We start from the raw sequence: 21,021 nt of genomic DNA on the forward strand, positions 1-21,021 counted from the left end.
CTCTCCCAAGCTCTTACTGTCAGAGAAAAGGAAAATGAGTCTTAGAATCCTCTAACACTGAGGAAAGGCTAGGCATAAAGGGTTTGTTCTTTTAAGAGCCTGAAATTGGGGTAAATGTTCACACAACTGATAAAATGCCATCAGTCACAAGCACAAAAGGGACTTCAAATCAATGATGGATGGGAAAAAAAAAGAAGAGGAAACCCACAAAGTTTACTATTTTCTATGCATGTGTTTAGAGGCAGGGAGAGACAGGCAGTTGAAAGATTAATGTGAGAGGAGGTATCGCTTAAATCTTTATTTTTGCCTTATACTAATGCAATAAAATTTAATTAATCATTTATTCTACCTTGCATAAAAACAATATCATCCTTTTATTTTAAACCTAACCCAGTGAAAGACTAGGATTACCTCTCAAAGATCTCCATCCAATAATTCCAGAACAAAGGAGAAATATTCTTTATAGCAATGCTAATTCTTCTAGGGATAACTTGCAGGGAGAAAAAAGTCCTTTCTCTGTCTCCTCTTGTTTCCTCAACATCCTTCCCTCTCATCTCCGCCTTCTCATCCTCTCTCCATTTTATAACTGCAATAAGTCTTATACATAAGACCTAAAAAAGAAGCCCTAGAGCTTAACTGTCTGATCCTCTTCTTTACTTTTTCCTGTGAAGCAGGAAAACAGTTATCTCCTTTTAATATCTCTCTGATTTATTTGCTACAAAGTTTAAAAATAAGAAGAAAATCTCAAGACACATATAAAAAGCTGTTTTATTTCCGAAAGCTCTCTCTCAATATATGCATGCATACATATGCTGCATTCTATATTTTTCCTTTATGAAAATACAGATACATGCATGGATATGACATTATTTATATATAGTGAGAAATGTGTTTAATTGTAACATTACAGATAAACTTAAAGATGAAACAAAGATGCTCTTATTTAACACTGTCTAGAACTGGTATGATTGAATCACAGCTACAACATAAACATCTTTGCTCCTGAGGAAGAAAATATATCTCTAATAAAATTAGTTGAAGCAAACTAAATCTGTCAAAGTTTGAATGTAGAAGACATCTGGTAATGTCCTGATATTCACTCTCTATCCTTTTGCCCCATTAAAATTGGTCTTCAGGAAATACACTGATAAATAGCCCAATACCCCAATGACTAATACTTTTTAATTGTTTCACGAGGTATTTTTGTCAACAGTGGGCAAGAACCTAAATAATGATAAAATAACATCAGCCACCTATCACAATGGTAATTTCTGAAATCTGACTTTTTACATGATAGCAGAACGCCCATTTGTTTGGTGTGTGCGTGTGTACCTTAGATCACTGATTCAAAAACTTTCACAAGAACACTGGAGTCAGAACCCCCAATTTCTACTCTGGTTTCTACCACAAACTTCCTATGAAGCTTGCAGTAAAGTCATGTCCACAACCAGATTCCTCATGTAAAACAATAATTGATCTACATTATAGTTAAGGTCCTAACATGGACAATAATTAGAGGGGCAAAGAACAACTTTCTCAGCACTTTGCTGTCACATCATCAAATTAAAACAGTCGAAGAAGATGCTAGAGAAAAAAAGTCATTTATTTCTCACCTCTTGAGGAAAAATGTAGATATAAACCAAAAATTATTGCTTAAGGCCAACCTCAAGCCTCTTGTCTTTGCAGTTTTCTCATTCACACTAGATCAGAACTCTGAGTTAGTCTAATTAGTTAGTTAGGCTAATGACTTAGCTTCATTTAGTCTAATTTCTGTCCTTTGGAATATAGAGTAACCTATGTACAAAATAATGTCCCTGCCACACTCCTTCTCCACTGACACTTCACTCCTGCACTCATGACAACTGTCCCCAAATAGGTAACAACCTTAAAGCATAAAATATACCTTAATCCTAACTTTTCCAGAGATATGGAGGGAAAATGACAGAGAAAAGAAAAGGGGAAGAGAAAAGTAGTCAGGAAAGTAATTGTGCATATGGGTGTGGGATAGTTGGAAACACAGAAAGGGAATGGGAAACAGATAAAACATAAGAGCAGAAAGAAAAAGAAAGAACATGACAATTTATCTGTTTTAGGCACCTGCTCTTGAAGTTCTGCCCAATATGCCTTCACCGTTTTCTGAAGATACTGTTAACCCCTCCTCCAACTATCTGACTATAGTAGCACTTGCCATTCGTGGTCCCCACTAACCACCTCCAGCTGCAGGAATGGGCAAGTGAGCCACCCTGGGCTAATCATCAACCTTCTTTAGGATTTTTCATAGTTGATCTGGAAGTATATGCACTCGGGTGGAGAGAAGTTATTTCCCAGAAAAAGGATAAAGAAAAAAGGCAGTCAGCTGATAGGACAACAACACTGCATGGAGATAGACAATCTGCAGCGAGAGGGAATGAAGCCAATCCACAGAGAGAGGCAGAGGTGAAGGTAAGAAAGTTCTGCAAAGCTTAAGATATCAGCAATTGCCCCAGGCTTGCTTGGTTCACCCTCACGAACAATCTGTGCACTACACTAGTATTTTCCAGTAAGCCTCCTATATTGCTCAAGGTAGTTCAAATTGGCTTTTTGTTGCATGAAACCAGGAGTCTTGAATGAAAATCTTGAATAAAATGCCCCAATTCCATCAAAAAATTAATATAGCCATTCATTATTTCTTTTAAAAAAACAATTTTTGTCTTCCCACCATTATGACAGTCATGGAAATACCTGATGAGTAAGTCAGAGATCCGAACTTTAAGGAAAACTAAAAGGAAATATTAAAAAAAAAAATGTTTTTAAATTAGAAAAACACATTAAAAATGAAGAAATTAAGAATGTTGAATATAGAAACAGACACTATAATACCAAATTTCAATTTCTTGTCATGCTGCTCATGCTATATCTTCCCCATCAATCTTAATTAAAGGGCAACATACGAAGACTCTAGAATTAATTATCCTGGATAAAATGACAAGGATTTTAATTTTTTTAAGGTTAATGATTGATAATTAAAAACAAATTGGTATTCACTTCCCTTAATGTCAGAATAAATATGTCTAGTATCACAATAATTACTTAACACTGCTCTGGAAGAACCAGACAATGCAATTATCCAAAAGACTGAATTAGAGATAAAAAATAGAGAAGAAGGCAAAATTATCTTTAAAAATAAATGATATAACCATGTACCAGACTACTCAAGAGAATCTACAGAAAGATCATATGAAACAATATGATGATCTAACAAGATGGCTATTTGAAAACTAACATATAAAAATCTATAGCTTTTCTTTAAATAAATAAAAAAATCACTTGGTAAATTGAGTAGAAGTTCCCATTCTAAAAAGCAACAGACACTAACTCCAGTGACAAAATTTTAACTCTGCAGACACTAATATCTGCAGAAAGCTACAAAACACTACTAAAGAGAATAAGCATAATAGCTTGGTATTTTCTGAGAAAGATTTAAATAAATTAGTGGACAAAACTGTATTCAGAAATAGGCTGAAATATGTATGAAAGTTAGTATATAATAAAAGCAACATTTAAATCAGTGACTGTGTCATAGACTGAATTACTGGTCCCAATTCTTCACTTGTCTCTGCATCCACACCCTTGCCATGGCCTCATCATAGACATCCAAGCTCTTGACTTTGGGCCTTGCCATGTAACCAACTTGCTTTAGGCAAATGAATCTGATCAAAGAGACCATGTGCTAGTTTCAAGGCTAAAACTTAAGAGGTATCACATGTGGCTGCTTGCTCTGTAGAGCTTTTGCCATCACCAAGGGAACACGTTCCAGTTTGCTACTGGTTCCAGAAGCACATGAACTATATGCAGCAGAACCTACTTAGCCAAGCTACATGAAACAGAGATATCCTGGACCACCCAGGGATCCATGAGATCAAATGGCCTTTGTGTTAAGCCACTGTATTTTATAGTTGTCAATTCTCAACATAACCTAAGTGACACACAGGAGAATATATACATATATCTCTAATAGAAGATATATATTTCTTTTTTTAAAGTTTATTTATTAATTTTTTTTTACATTCTATGATGTTATGGGACAGTTGGGAGGAGGGGGAGAGAGAAAGGAAGGAAATAGGGTGGGAGCAGGAGGAAGGAGAAGGGGTGGGGTTGAGGCCTGTGGCACCCCCCTCATTCCTGCAGGGGAGACCAGGGGGCTTCCAGCAGGGGCTTGGTCATTGCTGGGCTGGGTGCAGATGTCAGGGGGGTGTGGCTGAAGCCCTCACCACGAAGATATATACTTCTAATAGAAGACATATATCTCTAATAGAAGATACATACTAGTATCTCATTATTCCTTTTAAATGAAAATGTGATTACTAGACTGTTTAATATTCAGAGGGCTACATTTCCTCTCCTTCTCATAAGGAAAATTTAATTCAAATAGACAGTACATGCATCAATGAAAGACTGAAGAAAGGTTTGTGTTTTCCCTGTTCTTATCCTGCCTATCACCAATATGAAGGTGTTCAGCAAAATAAAATCCATCAAATTTTTAACATTTCCTGAGTCAGTTCTTCATAGGTCTTCAATATTGTCTTGTTAGAAAACTAAACATGATCTAATTTTGATGTAACTTATTTAAAATAAATTCAAATTATTATGTGATTATTCACTCTTAGAGCTTTACATGCTAATAGATGCAGCAGTTGACAGCATATCAACTTTATTTTTTTCATCCATGTAGCTAAAAGAGGAATTAAAATGAGTTATGACTTCCAGTGAAATACAAGTAAAATTGCTTTTGCTCTTTTCTAAAAACTGTCTTGGGGAAGTCACTGTTCAATAAAAATAATAACTACAACTGAAGTCAGTGAACAAGAACAAGTTTATTTTCTTTTTATATTTTCCCAAGATGTTCTAATGCACACCTTTGAAAAAGCTGACTAATTTTACAATATTTTTAATGCCAAGCCAAAACGTATTGGTGCAGAAGATAGAAAATACTATATTAGAAATATTGATGGAACATGATGGAGATGACTAGAAAAAAATCCAGATGTCCAAGTTGCTCGCTATTTGACATTGAACACTAAGATAAACATGACCCTCGATTATTTGAAGTTAAATATTTTTAATAAAGTAACTGAGGTAAATGTAAGGTAAAGGTACCATATTGCCATCCAGTATGGGCTAAATGAGTTAACAAAAAAGACAATTATTAAAACGGATCAGAAAATATCAGCTAAACTAGAAAATAACACCAATCAACTCATAATAATTTTAAGAGTACGCCTATCATCTTACATACAGATGTCAGCAACTAGCTTTGAGGTAAGATGAAATACTCTGTGATTATAATTATAAAAGGCACTTTAAAGGATAAGTAAGAAGGTTATTATAAATGCATAATGGTGGGCCGAGCCCGTGGCGCACTCGGGAGAGTGCCGCCCTGGGAGCGTGGTGACGCTCCCGCCGCAGGTTCGGATCCTATATAGGAATGGCCGGTGCACTCACTGGCTGAGTACCGGTCACGAAAAAGACACACAAAAAAAGAGTAAAATCTCACTTAAAAAAAATAAATAAATAAATAAAAAATAAATGCATAATGGTGACATTACCTGGTGGGGGTGAAGATGGAGAGTTAAAGATAGCCTGATAATGTTTACGCTGAGCACTGAAGAATGGGTACAAGGGTGGGGAAGAAATGAAACCATTATGCATTTTGTTAAAGACTAGAAGGTGCATGGATCTTGGTGTTTCCATGAGGAAAAAAGAAAATATCATAGCTATTAGAACAGAGGTTTTCAAAGCTTGGTCCAGGACACTCTGAGTGTCCTAAAACCCTTTCAGGGGTCTGCTAAGTCAAAACTACTTTAATAAGATGTTATTTGCCTTTTCCTTTTCATTAACTTGCAGCTGACAGTCAAGTTTACCAGAGTTTCATGATCTGTAATACTGTGAGTGTAAATGCCGAAGCAGAAAATGAGAATCTAGCTAACTTTTTTTAAGCCAGATACTAAAGGTATCTGGAAACATGTAAAATGATGTCACTATACTTACTATTATTTTGTTGCATTAAATTTACTTTTCATAAAAATGTTATTTATAATAACATGATTTTATTATTGTCATTTTAAATGAATTTCTAAATAAGTTTTTCAGATTTATCTAATACTATAAATATAGACAAATATGAACCACATAATGGAAGCTCTCTGGGGTTTTCATTAATTTTTAGGAGTGTACAGGGGGTCCTTGGTTTGAGGACCACTGTGCTAGATAATAGGGAGTAAAAGATAAACTTTGAGCTATTAGGTTAGAAAGAGAGGAAGGTCTGATAAGAGGCCTTTTCGGCCATGGGATAACACAATTTGCCAAGACAAGAGAATGAAGATATATGTTACAGGAAATGAGGCAACTGATTCGACGTAGCACGTAAGGGCCAGGAAGCTGGGGTGTTGTTGCCCAGTCTTGACATGAACACCCCTGTGGTAAAGATACCAACACAATGATGTTGGAGGGGAAGAGGGCAGATCAGAATTACTGCACACAGTAAGACTAACTTGTCTGTGAAGACAAGTAGACAGATGAGAATACAGGCTAGAGCTGAGAAGAGGGATGAAAACAGGAGATAAAAACTGGCAGTTATTTTCATGTAAGTATTTTAAGCCATAAGAATCCATTGTCCAAAGAGAGATTATACAGTAAAGACATGGCCCAAAGCCCAACCCCAATCAACTCAATATTTTAGAGTTAGGCATTTTATTTCTACAGAATAGTGTTATAAAGAAGATTGCAATCTATGCTTTGCCATCGTAATGTAGGCTACTGCATACATGTAATTATCAGTAGTTATTATAGGTTGGTTACCATGTACTAAGAACTGGATTACACATTCAATGTGCTATTTTAACAGCTGTATTGAGGTAGGATTGAAATATAATAAGCAACATAATTTTTAAATGTACAATTTGATAAATTTTGAAATACACATGAAACCATCACCCCAATCAGGGAAATTAACATACCTATCAGCATCAAGAGTCTCCTTCTCCTAATCCTTTCCTCCAACCCTCCCACCCTCCTCTCCCAAGTCCCCAGGCAGTTACTGATCGGCTTTCTGTTGCTATAGATTAGTGCCCATTTCCTATAATTTAATGAAAATGGAATCACACAGTATATGCTCTTTTTATCTGGCTTTGTTCACTCAGCATAATTATTTTGGGATTCATTCATGTTTTACCATGTATCAACAGTTTGTTCCTTTTTATTACTAAGTAGTATTTCATTATTGGATGCATCAGAGCTTTTTAGCCATGCACATGTTGATTGGCATTTGGGCTGTCTCAAGTTTTTGGACTGCCTATAACATTTCACGCTGTGCTGGTGATAGAACTTTCAGTTTTTGTATGTCTGAAAAGTTCCTTATTTTGCCTTCATTTTTGAAAGATATTTCCACTGAATATAGAATTCTAAGTTGACAGGTTTCTTTCCCCCCTCTTTCGGTATTTTCAAGATGTCTCTCCATTGTCTTCTCATTATATTATTTCTGAAAAGAAATCTGTCAGCCTCTCTTTGTTCCTCTAGATATAAGGTGTCTTTTTTTCCTCTGTCTGCTTTTAAATTTTTTCTCCTTATCATTCATTTAAGCAATTTGATTATGGTGTACCTTGGTGTAGTGTTCTTCATGTTTTTTGTGCTTGGGATTCATTGACTTCTCGGATCTATGTGTTATATATTTTCCACTAAATTAGAAAAAGTGATATTCTTTCTACCCCTCCCCTCTTAAGGGATTCAAATTTCATGTATGTTAGACCACTTCCAACTGTCTCAAATCTCACTGACAATGTTCATTTTTAATTGTCTGTTTCACTATGGATTGCTTCTAACCCTGTGATTTAAAGTTTACTATTTTTTCCCTTCAGTAATGTCCAATCTGCTGTTGATTTCAAGTTCACTTTTCATCTCACATATTGAAGTTTTGATCTCTAGAAGTTCACTTTAAATCTTTATTTATTTATTTATATTTTTAAATCTTCCATGAGTCAACCTTTGGACATAAAGAATACAGTTATAATAACTGCTTTAATACTCTTGTCTGCTAATTCTAACATCTGTGTCATTTGGGATCAGTTTAATAGATTGAAGTTTCTCTTCATTATGGGTAGTGTTTCTCTGCTTCTTTGCATGCTTGGTAATTTTTTAATTGGATGCCAGACATTATGACTGTTACCTTGTTGGATGCTGGATATTTTTTTATTCCAATAAATATTACTGAGTTTTGCTGTGGGAAGCAGTTAAGTCACTTAGAAACAGGTTGATCCTTTCAGGTCTCCCTTTTAAGATTTGTTAAGCAGAATCAGAGCAGTGTTCAGTCCAGAGCTAATTATTTCCTACTACTAAGGCGAGACACTGCTGAGTACTCTACACAATGCCCTGTGAAGCATGAAGTTTTCCAGTCTGGCTGGGGGAGCAAGCACTATTGCCAGCCCTTACTGAGCACTAGACACTATTCTCACTAATCTTTTTGGTTGACTCTTTCTCTGGTCCCCAGTAGTTACTTCACAGGAGGGGACAGATCAGTTCTCAACTGCATACTCAAGGGAAACCCTCTGTAGGTCTCTGGTGTTCTCTCTCTGCAAAACTGCAGAGAGAAAACTCTCCCTTCCAGTATTCTGACTTGTAAACTCTAGCCATCTTGGCCTTCTCATGTGCCCAGCTCCACTCCTTACTTAATTCAGGGAGTCTTCCAGGCTCAATCTGGGTTCTACCTTCCAAGTGCTGTGGCTGGAAACTCTCTTAAGGAGGTAAACTGAGATCATCACAGGGCTCACCTCACTTGTTTCCCATCTCTCTGGAATGACTTTTTCTTTACTCAATGTCCAGTGACTTGAAAAATCACTGTTTCATATATTTTGCCCATATTTTGGTGATTTGGGGGGAGGGGAAGTAAATCAGGAGCCTGTTAATCCTTGACCAATATCCCTTAACTCTTTAATATTACAACAACCCTTGAGTTGGGTATTATCATCTCTATTTCACATGTGAAGAAATTGGGGCACCCAGCCAATAACTTGGTTCAACCAAGTGTACAGAGCTAGTAGGTCACACAGCTAAGATTTTTAAGCATTGCTTCCAAACCTCTTGCACATAGCCATTATGATCCACTGCCTCTAGAGGAAGTCAGAACTAGCCAACTAAATAATTAACTCTAAGAAATTTTGTAAAATTAGCTAGATTTTTCAATTTGTAAGTTGGATTAGAAACAGTCCTCCTTTGAAAGGCTAATGAATGAATTATGTGATTCCTGAAAGCTATATACAGTAACAATCTTAAGGCCTAAAGATGTTTTTTTACATCCATTGGTCAACCACCAAGTGGGAGTTTCCATTCCCTTCACAAAGAAGGCAATAGCCAGACATCAGGCCTACTCTCAAACAGTGAGGAGGTACTCACTAACTTCTGAGGCACCTGAGCCATCTCTGGACTGATATGACTCTGAGAAAGGTCCCTTTATATTACAACTAAAGAAATATTTTAAAAATAATAAAATAAATTTGTTTCCTTGCAGCTTCTACCCAATCAATACAATATATAAAAATAGCAAATGCCAAAACTCATAAAACATGCCGGGCAGTACCTATAGCATACACACCCATTGCTCCCCAGCACGGCACTGGAACACTGATCTTCTGACATAGGTTTTCCATTACATTTTCTGTAACATTCAATTCTTTTAATCTTAGAATGTAATAAGATCTTCCTGAATCTTTTAACAATCATATTTGATGATAAACTGCAATATGACAAATAGTTGAGGAATAAGATACTACAATTAGTTTAACACTGTATGTAATTTAAGATTATGTCACTCATGGATTACGCACGGTTTTCTAATGATTAGAATATCATACAGGGTATTCAAGAGTAAAACTATATTGAGCACCACATAATCAATCTTGAATCAACCAATCAAATCAACAACTGCCTATTCAGTTTTTTCTCCAGGTAAGACTCTTTGCTCAGGATAGGTGTATTATTTTCATTATACATACTAATTACCACTTCTCTGTTTGGAATACAAAAGATGTTTGTAATGGGACTATATCACATTGTCCTTACTAGGAACCTGTAAGCTCCTTCTCACCTGTACTTACTTGGTTGAGAGCCTGGGCTTTTCAGCCACCCTGCCTGCACTGATTCTAGGTTGCTCCACTTCACCACATTACAGCAACGTGGTCTTGGCAAGTTCTTTAGCCCGTCTGTGCTCATTCCTCATTTGTGAAAGAGAAATAGGAGCTCTAACTCACAAGATCATAATGAGAATTAAATTTATTAATACATATGAAAGATTTAGAGCACTATTAGTCAGATAGTAAGTATTTCACCAATGGTAATTAACATTGTTTTTATTACCACTAAAATAGGTGTTCAATTAAATTCCAGGTATTTCCATTTTACTGGGTACTTGGCCTTTGTTTAAGAAGAATATAATGCCATAATGCAGCTGTCTCTATACTCCTGGTCATCAGAGGGAAGGTGGGAACTGATACACTACCCTCCTCTTACTTACAAAGGACACTACTTGGCATTGTGTCAATGCTGTCATTACAAAACCTGTGCTACAGACAAGCAATAAGGATCACACATCATGATATAAATGGTCAAAACAAGGCAAAGGCTACTGAAGTAATCAACTTGAGTCACCTATGGAACCAACAACTTCACTCAATCCATCATTCAGGAGCAAAACAGTTAAGTTACATGAGTAGAGTTGCTCATTATTAGAAACACCCACATGTCCAAAAAGAATTTTATCCATAACTGTCAGTGTTCTTGCCTTTTTGTAAGTTAGTTCTCAATTTCACATAAACCCTTGAGCGTATACTTGTTTTGGTAAGCTATTTGAATCTATTATACTTTATTCATGATAAAAGAGGGGAGGGGTGGAAATGTTGCTTCTCATAAATTTTTTTGCAACTTCTAAGCCTGAGGTCCTGCAAAATAAGTAAAATATGAAGCCCCCCAAGACCCCAACTAGAAGAAATAAGTAGGAGCATGAGAAGGAATGGCTTGGCAATTGTTTAAAGTAAAGAAGGAATGAGTTCACAGACATTAGAAACTTAAAACAAACATCTAACCATTATAAACAAGAAACTATTAACACATGGTAGGAACTCGACTGTGAAAAGTTCCCATGGAAAAATGCCTCCACTGACATCACTCGGGGTCTGACTGCATTAGCTGTGTGCACAGGCACTTGCCTGCATTCCACTGACATCACATCAGGTGCACGCAATTTAAGGACATGAAATTAAGTTCTTGAAAGTATCCAGCATCCCCCCAAAAAGAGCAGTTTATTCCCCCTTAACTTAAGCATGACTAAAACAAATACTGTAAGATTCCATTTCAGTGAGTAGTTTATTTGGGTTTATTTGGTCATTTGATTACATCGCTTTAAGGACTATCTTTCCTGAGATCATCTATTTCATTCTTCACATCTCAATTAACTGATTAGATTAAAAACCTTTAAAAAAATCTGAATGATGCTTGTGAGTAGGTTGTTATATCTTAGTTAAATATTGACATTGCCTATTGAATTAGCATTGCCGAGTGCCTATTTTATCCCCTCCCTCCATCAGAGGTCATACAATAATTTGCTAAACTGAAAACATTTCTAACCTTACTATTTAAAGAAACCAGAATTTCCCACTTTTGTGAATCATGTCTTACATATTTTTAGAAAGAACAGGTAAAAACTATATTTTAAAATCCGCTTTCATTGAAGTGTTTATTCAATAAGGTCCCAGTAAACATTAAAAATAACTTCAGTATTTTGAGCTTTTAAAATTGGATTTTTGCTACACATATCTGAAAGGCATTTATCAAATTAGATTTATCCCACTTCTAATCTGTAAGATCACAATTATTTCATTAGTCATTTTAGTTAGAAATGGGAAGACTGAAAGTACCTACAGTCACTACAAGGTTTAGTTTCTGACCTATTCCACACTTAAAAACAAAAGAAATATAAAGCAGTCTTGCATTATAACATTCTTTGCCATACTGTCATGCCCATAACTCCCCCTACCCCCTCCCCCAAAAGGGCTAATTTCCTTCTTAGTTCATCAAATATGTAATCACTGGTACCAAGTGGCTCTCAGTAAATCCACTTACATCTTAAATTGTGAACTATGTATTCACTGATTTCTCCAAAATCTCTATGATTGCTTATGACTCATTTTAAGACAGCTCATTGCACCTAGTGTCCTTGATTTTAAACCAAGTTATTCCAAGTGACTGGAGTCTTTAAACAGCTCAATAGCTCCCTCTAGCCTCTTTTTATATACTACACCCAGAGGTCACATTTAATCAAAGGTTGGGGGGTACATTGGGACTACTCTTACTCTCTTGGCTAAGCTACTGTTCTGTTGCTCATCAAGATTTCCACTGATCCAAATCCAAGGCTGCTCAATGCCAAACAGTTGTGGTGAAACACCAAGACGAAGAATATCCATTCAGAGTGCTAAATGACAGGAAGTAATCAAATATGGTTTCATGAACAACCTCAAAATCTATAAATAACTTTCCCAAGATAAAGAACAAGAAGGCAAAAGAAAATTTGAGTGTCACATATATTATTGCTTAGTATTTTATCCTTTTGGCATGGATTTTTTTTCATTATTCACATAAACTGCATATTTTATAAACAAATACAATCGGATTTTTCACGTTCAAAATCAAATGTATGGTGAAGAACAGAAATAACCGTCAGAGAGCCATGTGCCAAAATCATTTTCCACAATGGGCACATGGATCATACAGTGTACCTCATTTCACTACAAAATATGTATATATTTGCATATATATGCAAATAGATAAATTGATAGATTTGAATTTTGAGAGCCTCCCCCCAAAAAAAACTCAGCTAAAATTCAGATTTTGAACTTATTCCAACTTGCCTTTTAATAACAAAGCACCACTTGTAGATGACATATTTTTCAAAATAACATTAAGCCATGTTTTTAACATTAAACTTTTAATGTTTGCTATTTTGGCCAAAAATTGACTTTAAAATTACATATCATTTGCTGCCAGTGTTAGTACTACTCAGCAGAAAGTTAGGAATATTTCCAAAATGGAACACCCTTTCTCACTACAGATAATAACACATGTTAAATTTATATTGTACGTTCTGTATTTCCTCATGATATTCATTTCAGAAAAAAAAAATATCTGAACTTTCTACCTTTATGATCTAGTTGACACCAAACTTACAGGGTAAGTATGTATGTTTTTCCTTTCTTTGACTATAGAAATTAAAGCTTGGAACCTATCTATTATAAAATTTCTAATTTGGAAATGGTCTCAGTAAGAGTTTAGTTCAATTCTAATTTTTGCAGATGGAGGCATTAGAGAAATTACTTGCCTAAGTTCAAAGCTATGTCAGTGCAAGAACCAGTTAAAGTCCACAACCTTTGACTTCTGTCCCATCGCTCCATTACAATACATTGTTAGCTATCTTGCCATTCCCAGTGTTATATGTACATGATTTTTTTTCTAAATTCCTTTGTCATTGTAGAAAACACTTTAATCTCTTTTTTCTGCCCATTCTCATCCCTGCCCTATAAATTTAAAACAAAAAGGACTTTTTGAATTTGTGATATAATATTGAACTGGCCTATGCTATATATTGAATCCTACCCCTACTATGGAAAGAAAGCAGTTGGGCCTTGAGTGAGCCAATTAAAATAAACAGGCCAACTGAGTCATAAAGGCCTATTTATTTTCTATGGTATTAGAAAAGATGAATAGATTTCAGTGAACCCAGTCTTGTGAAAGAAGGTGTGAGCTGATCTTGACATTCTATGATAGTAACAGATGACAAGACAAAATGTGAAAATCACATTCCTGCACTAAACTGTCTAAGAAAAACCCACGGGAAGAAAATGTACTGATGTTAGCTTGGTTGATTTTCAGTACATATCATTTTTAAAAAATGAAAGAGGTGTTTAAATAAAATCTTCTAAACCAGCTGGTCTTAACCTGATAGACTTTTATATAATTACATGCTATCACGCCAATTACCTAGCATTGACATTTAGTTTCTATTGATACTAAAGACATCTAAAAAGTATTGACTGTTTAAATATACACACATGATATTCACAGGTATATACATTAATTTAAACATCAAAACAACCTTATGAGGCAGGTAATGTCAGTACCCCCATTTTACAGACATGCAAACCGAGGCTAACAGATACTGATTAACATGTTCATTACTGTACAACTTGCAATCACATTGATAGAATTTGAACCCAGGCAGTCTTGATCCAGAATATGTGCTCTTAATTACTATATTCCTTCACAATAAAAAAACAAATTGATGGATATAATTACATTTACAGATACTTAAAATAAACTGTGATGGAAAGTGACATGAAGAATAACTTTCTCAATTTGAAATATGCATGCTGAAGGATCAGAAACTTCCCGAAGAAGCATAAAGAAATACATCTTTCTCTTCCAGCACTGAATAAACTTAACTCATTGACTCAAATGTTCGATGGGGTTTTTTTGTTGTTTTTTGGGTTTGGGGGGGGGGGTTGGTCTTGAAATAATTGCAGTTGGTGATCCACCAAGTATTCTGAACAGGTACATTTTGAGTAGGTGGAGTAGGTCAGTCAGTGAAAGAAATTTACATGAAATAATTGATTAATCCAACTTCAGAGAAAATAATTATACCACTGAACAAGCACATGAAATTTTTCTTATTTTAATAACCTTAAATAGTATGAATAAGAAAAAGTATGAACTTTAGATCTGTCACTTTTAATCTGATTCCAGAGACAGAAAGATGTTATTGAACCCAACTCTATTTTTACTTAATAGGGGAGAAGAGACTGAAAGAGAAAACCCAGATGTACACAGAGGTGTGACATTGGATCTGTTTTCCTCTGTGGATTTCTCAAGGGGATATTAGGAGAGAACATACCTTGTCAGCATATGTTCACCTGAAGGAGTTTCATGAATAAACCTGGATCTGGGCAAAACCTGCCTAGGTAACTTTGAACAGAGAAAGGCATGGTCGAGGTGAGACACTCAGGAGGAGCTGGAGAACCTACGACCATTGAGGCTTCTGCTCTCCTTGATATAGTTTTGGCCCTTATGAACATTTTGAATGGCCAGGATATTTGAGATGCCTTGTTAAGCCTGCAATCTTGCACCAGATAAAACCCTATGAACCAGTCACACAGCCCTTGTTGTTGACCAGTTATAATGGCTACAGTGGAGAATAATAGGATATAGTCAGGAAAGTCCCTTACTCAAGGAGACATGGTGTCACCATCCTTCCAATGAGCAAATGAAATAATGCATCTTGACTATTTAAGAAAGTAGAGAACAAGAAATAAAAAAGTATAAAATCTGTAAAATATAATTTTTATCTCTGAAATGTCTCAGGACCAATTATTGCCAAATTCATATGCAGTACAAAGCTACCCAAAGCAAACTCTGACGTATTAGGTAGAATCAGACAAACCTGGCAAGGGTGAATCAATCCTAAATTAGATAAATCAATATACTGCAAAGAAAATTTAGGAAATCATTAAAATCACAATCCATACTGTGTCACAAAAGATCCCTTTGAAATCTAGAATATCTTTTTTCTTTAATTAGGAACAACAAAATCAACTTTTGCTGTATCAAGTTTGTTTTTCTTTCTGTCATAAGAGTAATCATCTTTTTATGATTTGATATATGCAACATTCAGAGTTTTACATGTTTTTATTTTACCATTAAAATGGTTTCAAAAATATTTCCTCAGTGGAAATGTGTTCTATTGCTTAAAAATCAATAAGGAATATGCTGGCCACATATTGAACATTTGACAAACTATCAAAGTTGATGATGATGAGAGTTATCATGAACTACATCCTACCTCAAATTTTATGACAAAAATAATTGCATTATACCAAAAAAACAAAAAACAAAAAAAAGCCCCAGGATCACGAAAATCCCCCCTACAAGATAACTATTTCAGGGGCCAAATGATTTTTAAGAGAGAAAAGATTAAGTCATAATCTGTTGATATTAATTTAGCTTCTTCTGACCAATGAACACCTCTGATTCAGAAGACTGTCCAATGACAGCAGTTTTTGACTTTTATTTAATATTAACAATGTAACTCCTTTGCATCATGCTAATTATTACACAATGAAAGATCCACTCTCAAAAAAGGGATCTGAGGATACACAAAAGTCCTTATCTAAATGAGTGCATACAGAAAACTTAATATTAAATGTGTTCCACCTGAAATATAAGTAGAGAAATCTATCAAATCTCTACCATAGTACTACTCCTGGTACCGTCTAACTCTTTCTTAGCTGTAAAAGATGTTACTTTTTGCTTCTTAAAAAACAAGACAAAACAAAACGACAAGAAAAAAATAAATGTACTCTTTCTCTGTAACAGGCTTTCATCAGCATTTAAAAAAAATTTCCCACTCTGATCACTGAAAATTCTAAATGTTTATACTCTTAAAAGTGAGTCAGGAAAGAGTTAACATGAATATCTCTATCTAACATGCCCACCCCCCTTCCAGGGAAAAACTATAGAGTTTTACACCTTAAATCATAGAGATAAAAAGTATGAACTTAACAAATTTTAAGTTCAGTGGCAAAGAATTGTAATTAGTTGTCAGCATAAAAAGCATCTCTCTGAAGCTTTGTTCCAACTATAACTTAGTGTGTTTACCATAAAATAAAATGTATGATCATATGAGCTTCATGCACGATTGATACCATTACTGTTTTTTAAGACTGTCCTTGAGAACTAATCAAATAAATTATTTGCAGTGTGTATGTTTTGCAACTAAGAATGAGGAACACAATGTAAATGCCTCCTCTGGAGAGGAAGTGATAGACTATTCTTCCCATTAGTGTTTCCTACCAGAAAGGAACATCTAATAATAGTCTGTCAGGCAGAAATTTATGTCAGAAAACATCCTGACATCCTATGTTCTTTGCAATATTTAATTTTACTAGCAGCTACTCATAATTTTTTTAAAAATAGGAGTTAAAATTACACATAAAGAAGCTTATAAATTGAACCAAGGAGGTGCTCAAGAGCTTAAGAAACTATCTGGGAACAATACAAACTATGAAACATAATCTACTGTAAATCATTAGAAAATTCCCTTTGTATCAAGTAAGCTTTTTAAGGTCTCAGTTGACCCGTGACTCTTTATCTGTCATACTTAAATCTTTGCATTGTGTAATAAATGTGGATGGAGTAATTTAAACATTCTACAAATGGGGAAATAACTCTTTTTTCCATGAATCACTTTTTCACATACATCTTAAGGAAGAAAAAAGAGATAAGTGAAATTCAAAATTAAATCATTGCTTTTTTGGTAAAATTGTAACTTTTTCTTGCATAATAATACCTGATTTAATAGAATGATGGATTCCAGTATAAAGAATGCCATCTCATTAATGATTTAGTCTCAGAAAAATACTAATAATCATCAAAACACTGATGTTATCCGAGTTTCTGAAAGCAAACCTAAGACATCCCAAAAGAAGGTAACCATCAATCCAGGCTCTCCCTCCCTTGCCATAGTGATCAAGATACCACCTAACCCTACTTTTTAACCACTTCTTCTAAGCCCCACCTCACCACCATCACCACCACCACCAATCTGAAGCAATAGGCCCTTCTGTTTAAAACATTCTAAATAACAGCTTGCCACTTTCTTTCCTCCAGCCTATGAACAAATTATTTCTTTATTTCACATTAAATCATCTCTTGATATAAATGTTAGGTTCAAAAATCCATCTCTGGCATGTAATTCCAAAAGTTCATATTTGCAGTCAAGAAAAGTCTGGACTTTCAACCCCTTTCCACCGTATTTTCAAAGGGTTAAATCATTCTGGTTTTCAAATTGGGGTTTCTGTGTACTATATTCATATCTAACGTCTGAAAACTTCTTTAACTCTTTGATAATGGTACTTACTTTTTCAAATACTTTGTTTCTGTAACAACCATCACTTATTTCCCTGAGTCCTAAGAACAGTTTATATAAACAGAGTTATATGCAGAATATGCCTTCACACATGGCATTTATTATGCACACTTTGTACATAAATTGGTTACATGAAGCATGTTCAAATACCGTGCAACAGGTCCTGCTATTGTGTAAACACACACTCCCAACAAAATGACAGTAAGCTTTACAATATCAACAACGAAAGAAAAAAAAATCACATCATTCCTTAGGGACTTAATCATAATTCTTTTGAGACGACAGAAGACATCAGATCTAATCAAAAGGAATAAATTTTACTAAGAACCTCTTACTGTCTTTGTATCCCACCATGTACATTATAAACTTGTGTTACAGCCCAGGTGTGTACACACTCCCATTGATTTATTGCACATTACTGGTGTTAGTGCTGAGTTAACACGAAGAGTACTTTGGCAGAGGTCTGACAAGTCCTTATCCTTAAGTTCCCTTTTGCTTTGTGCCATCTGTTCCCAAATCTATCAAAGTAAAGCAAATGACAGTCTAAAACCTCTGTTTTGCGATGAGTGTGTGAAATCAAATTAAAAACACACCTCAGAACTATTACATTGGGCCACATTTATTTTCAGTTGGCAGGGGAGGGGGAGAGAAGACACTTAAAAAGAGATAGACTTCATGTCCTCTGTGTTGCCAGATCTGGTTACAGTGTATTAAGTTATATCTAAATGAGAAAAAGACTCTGTCTTCTTAAATGTTTTATCACAAAGTAATGTTATTAAACATATCAAGTATTCCCACGCTCTCCTCTAGATTCTTTGATTTTAACCTCCTTTGTTAGGCACCAAACACAGGGAGAAAGATTTCAGGAACGATACCAAGGCAGCACATGATGCCAAGCAATTAATTCTGTCTTTCCTGAGCTGTTTATCCATCATAAACTCAAGCTGCCCTATGTAGCTACACGTTTCCTATATGTAGGACTTCGCCTGTTCCCTGGGTGGAAAGCATGGACCAGCTACAATTGTGTCTTTGAGCGCGCAGCATCGTGCTTTGTGCTGCTGGGGATAACGGATTCTCGGTCTCAAGCGCATCCATCACCTAAGAAACAGGGAAACTCAACAAGGGTCTCGGCAGCTGGAAGGGAAACAATGTGCTGGGAGCCCGGCTGCTCCGAGCTACAAGGATCCGAGGAGTGAACAAAATGTTTCAGGGAGCAGCCCTGGCTGGGGAGGAGAAAGAAAGCCCTCGTACTCTTACCTCCACATTGAAATACTGCTCCGTTCCGCAGACTGTAGCACATAAAATCCAGAGCAAGGTTTGCAAGAAAAACAACCCTGAATGGTGCACGAAATCCAACCGTCTTCCAGTGCTGAATGTGAGTAAGATCATAGTGAACTGTGCTTCAATGGATGGACAAGCTCCCCTTCGTTTCTTCCCTCTGTCCTTCTCCCTCTCCCTCCCTCCCTCGTTTCCTTTCAAAAAAAAGTCCTCCGGGTGGGTAAGGAGCCTGCAGGTTCACCCACAGCCGGGCAAGGCGGGGAGACAGGGGGCCCCGCGCTCAGAAGCCCCCGAGAAGCAGCGGCGGAGGCAGGGTCAGCAGCTGCTCGCGTTCACCATCCTTGGGGGTCGGTCACCGGGAACGTGGCGCCCAAGTTCACCGGCGGTTCCGGCTCAAAGCGCCCAGTCGCAGCCGCAGCAGCAGCCGCCGCCGCCGCCGCCTCCAGCCCGTGCGTCCTCCTCCTCCTCCACCGCCGCCTACTCCTCCTCCGCCGCCGCCCCCAGCTTCTGCGGGAAGGGCCTCCGCCGCTCCTCGCCCTCTCGCCTCTGCTTCTCCTTTCCTGCTCTCCGCGCTCCCCTCCAGAATGTTCATCCGTAATCTACATAACTCCTCCTTCCCGGGGTCTCGGGGCCGTCGGCGCGCGCGCGCGCACACACCACACACACACACACACATGCATGCACACCACACACGCGCACATGCACACACACACATGCACACCACACACGCGCACATGCACACACACCACACACACGCGCGCACAAACCACACACACACACCACACACAAGCCCTCACCACACACACACACATGCACACCACACACGCGCGCACACACCACACACACATGCACACACCACACACACGCACACACCACACGCGCACACCACGCACACGCACACACACGCGCGCACACTCGCGCATACACACAGCCCGACACACACGCACGCGCGCTTCTTGAAGGAGACGGCTCGTAAAGGCTTCCCAGCTACTGTTCGGCTCCCTGGGGGTGTTCCGCCCGCGAGAAGGCCCTGGTTTGAGATGAGCTCTCTAAGAATCTCACCCACCACTCATCCCCGAAGCCGGCACCCAGGAACCCGGGCGGCTCCATCCCTTCGTCTCGCCCACCCCCCAGCCCCCGCCGCCGCGCTGGATAGAAGTGCGCCCCTCCCCCGTCGGGGCAGGGTGGGGCTCAGGCTGCGCACCGTGCTGGGGCCCGGGGTGCGGCCCAGGCCTGGTCCGGGAGAGTGATTGGCATCCTCAATGGAGCGGCCCTGGAAGATCGGGGGCGCTGGGAATCAGAGGAGCACCCCGAACACTGTGCGCTGCTTGGGGGCTCGGGTCGGTTGCCGGGGCTGACCAAGTTTGGGAAGCCTGAGATGACCAATCCCGAGCGTCCAAAACTTTGTTGGGGTACGCGGCGTCTGTGGCCTGGTGTCTCCCTGAATCCCCTCTATGGTCGTTACGCTCCGCCTCCCAGGCTCCGGGCGTAGGCACAGGGTTTTTTGTTTGTTTGTTTGTTTGTTTGTTTGTTTGGTGGAGAACAAGTCAAATACAGAAGCCGGATGAAAATGCTCACTTTCTAAGTAAACTGTGGACACACGGACACACTGGGACCCAGAAGAGGTGGTCCTGCGTGTTCACAAACCATCGGATCAAAGGAGTGGGGGCGCTAGAAAGAACTGGCTGCCGGAGAAAGGGAAAGGGCTGGGGAAGGAAGAAAAGGGAGCCGCCTGAGGAAAGGCGAGT

At 37.6% G+C, this 21,021-nt stretch overlaps 1 protein-coding gene across 1 annotated transcript in view; it reads right to left on the reverse strand.

Moving 5' to 3' along the window:
- Positions 1-19,384, reverse strand: part of MMP16 (matrix metallopeptidase 16) — a 278,577-nt gene extending 259,193 nt beyond the window's left edge. The window contains exon 1 of the mRNA XM_063079965.1: positions 19,253-19,384. Within this exon, the coding sequence (XP_062936035.1) occupies positions 19,253-19,384 (132 nt within the window). The remainder of the gene's footprint in view (positions 1-19,252) is intronic.
- Positions 19,385-21,021: the final 1,637 nt, after the last annotated feature.

Source organism: Cynocephalus volans, chromosome 15 (assembly GCF_027409185.1).
Source record: "Cynocephalus volans isolate mCynVol1 chromosome 15, mCynVol1.pri, whole genome shotgun sequence".
NCBI classification, from domain to species: Eukaryota; Metazoa; Chordata; class Mammalia; order Dermoptera; family Cynocephalidae; genus Cynocephalus; species Cynocephalus volans.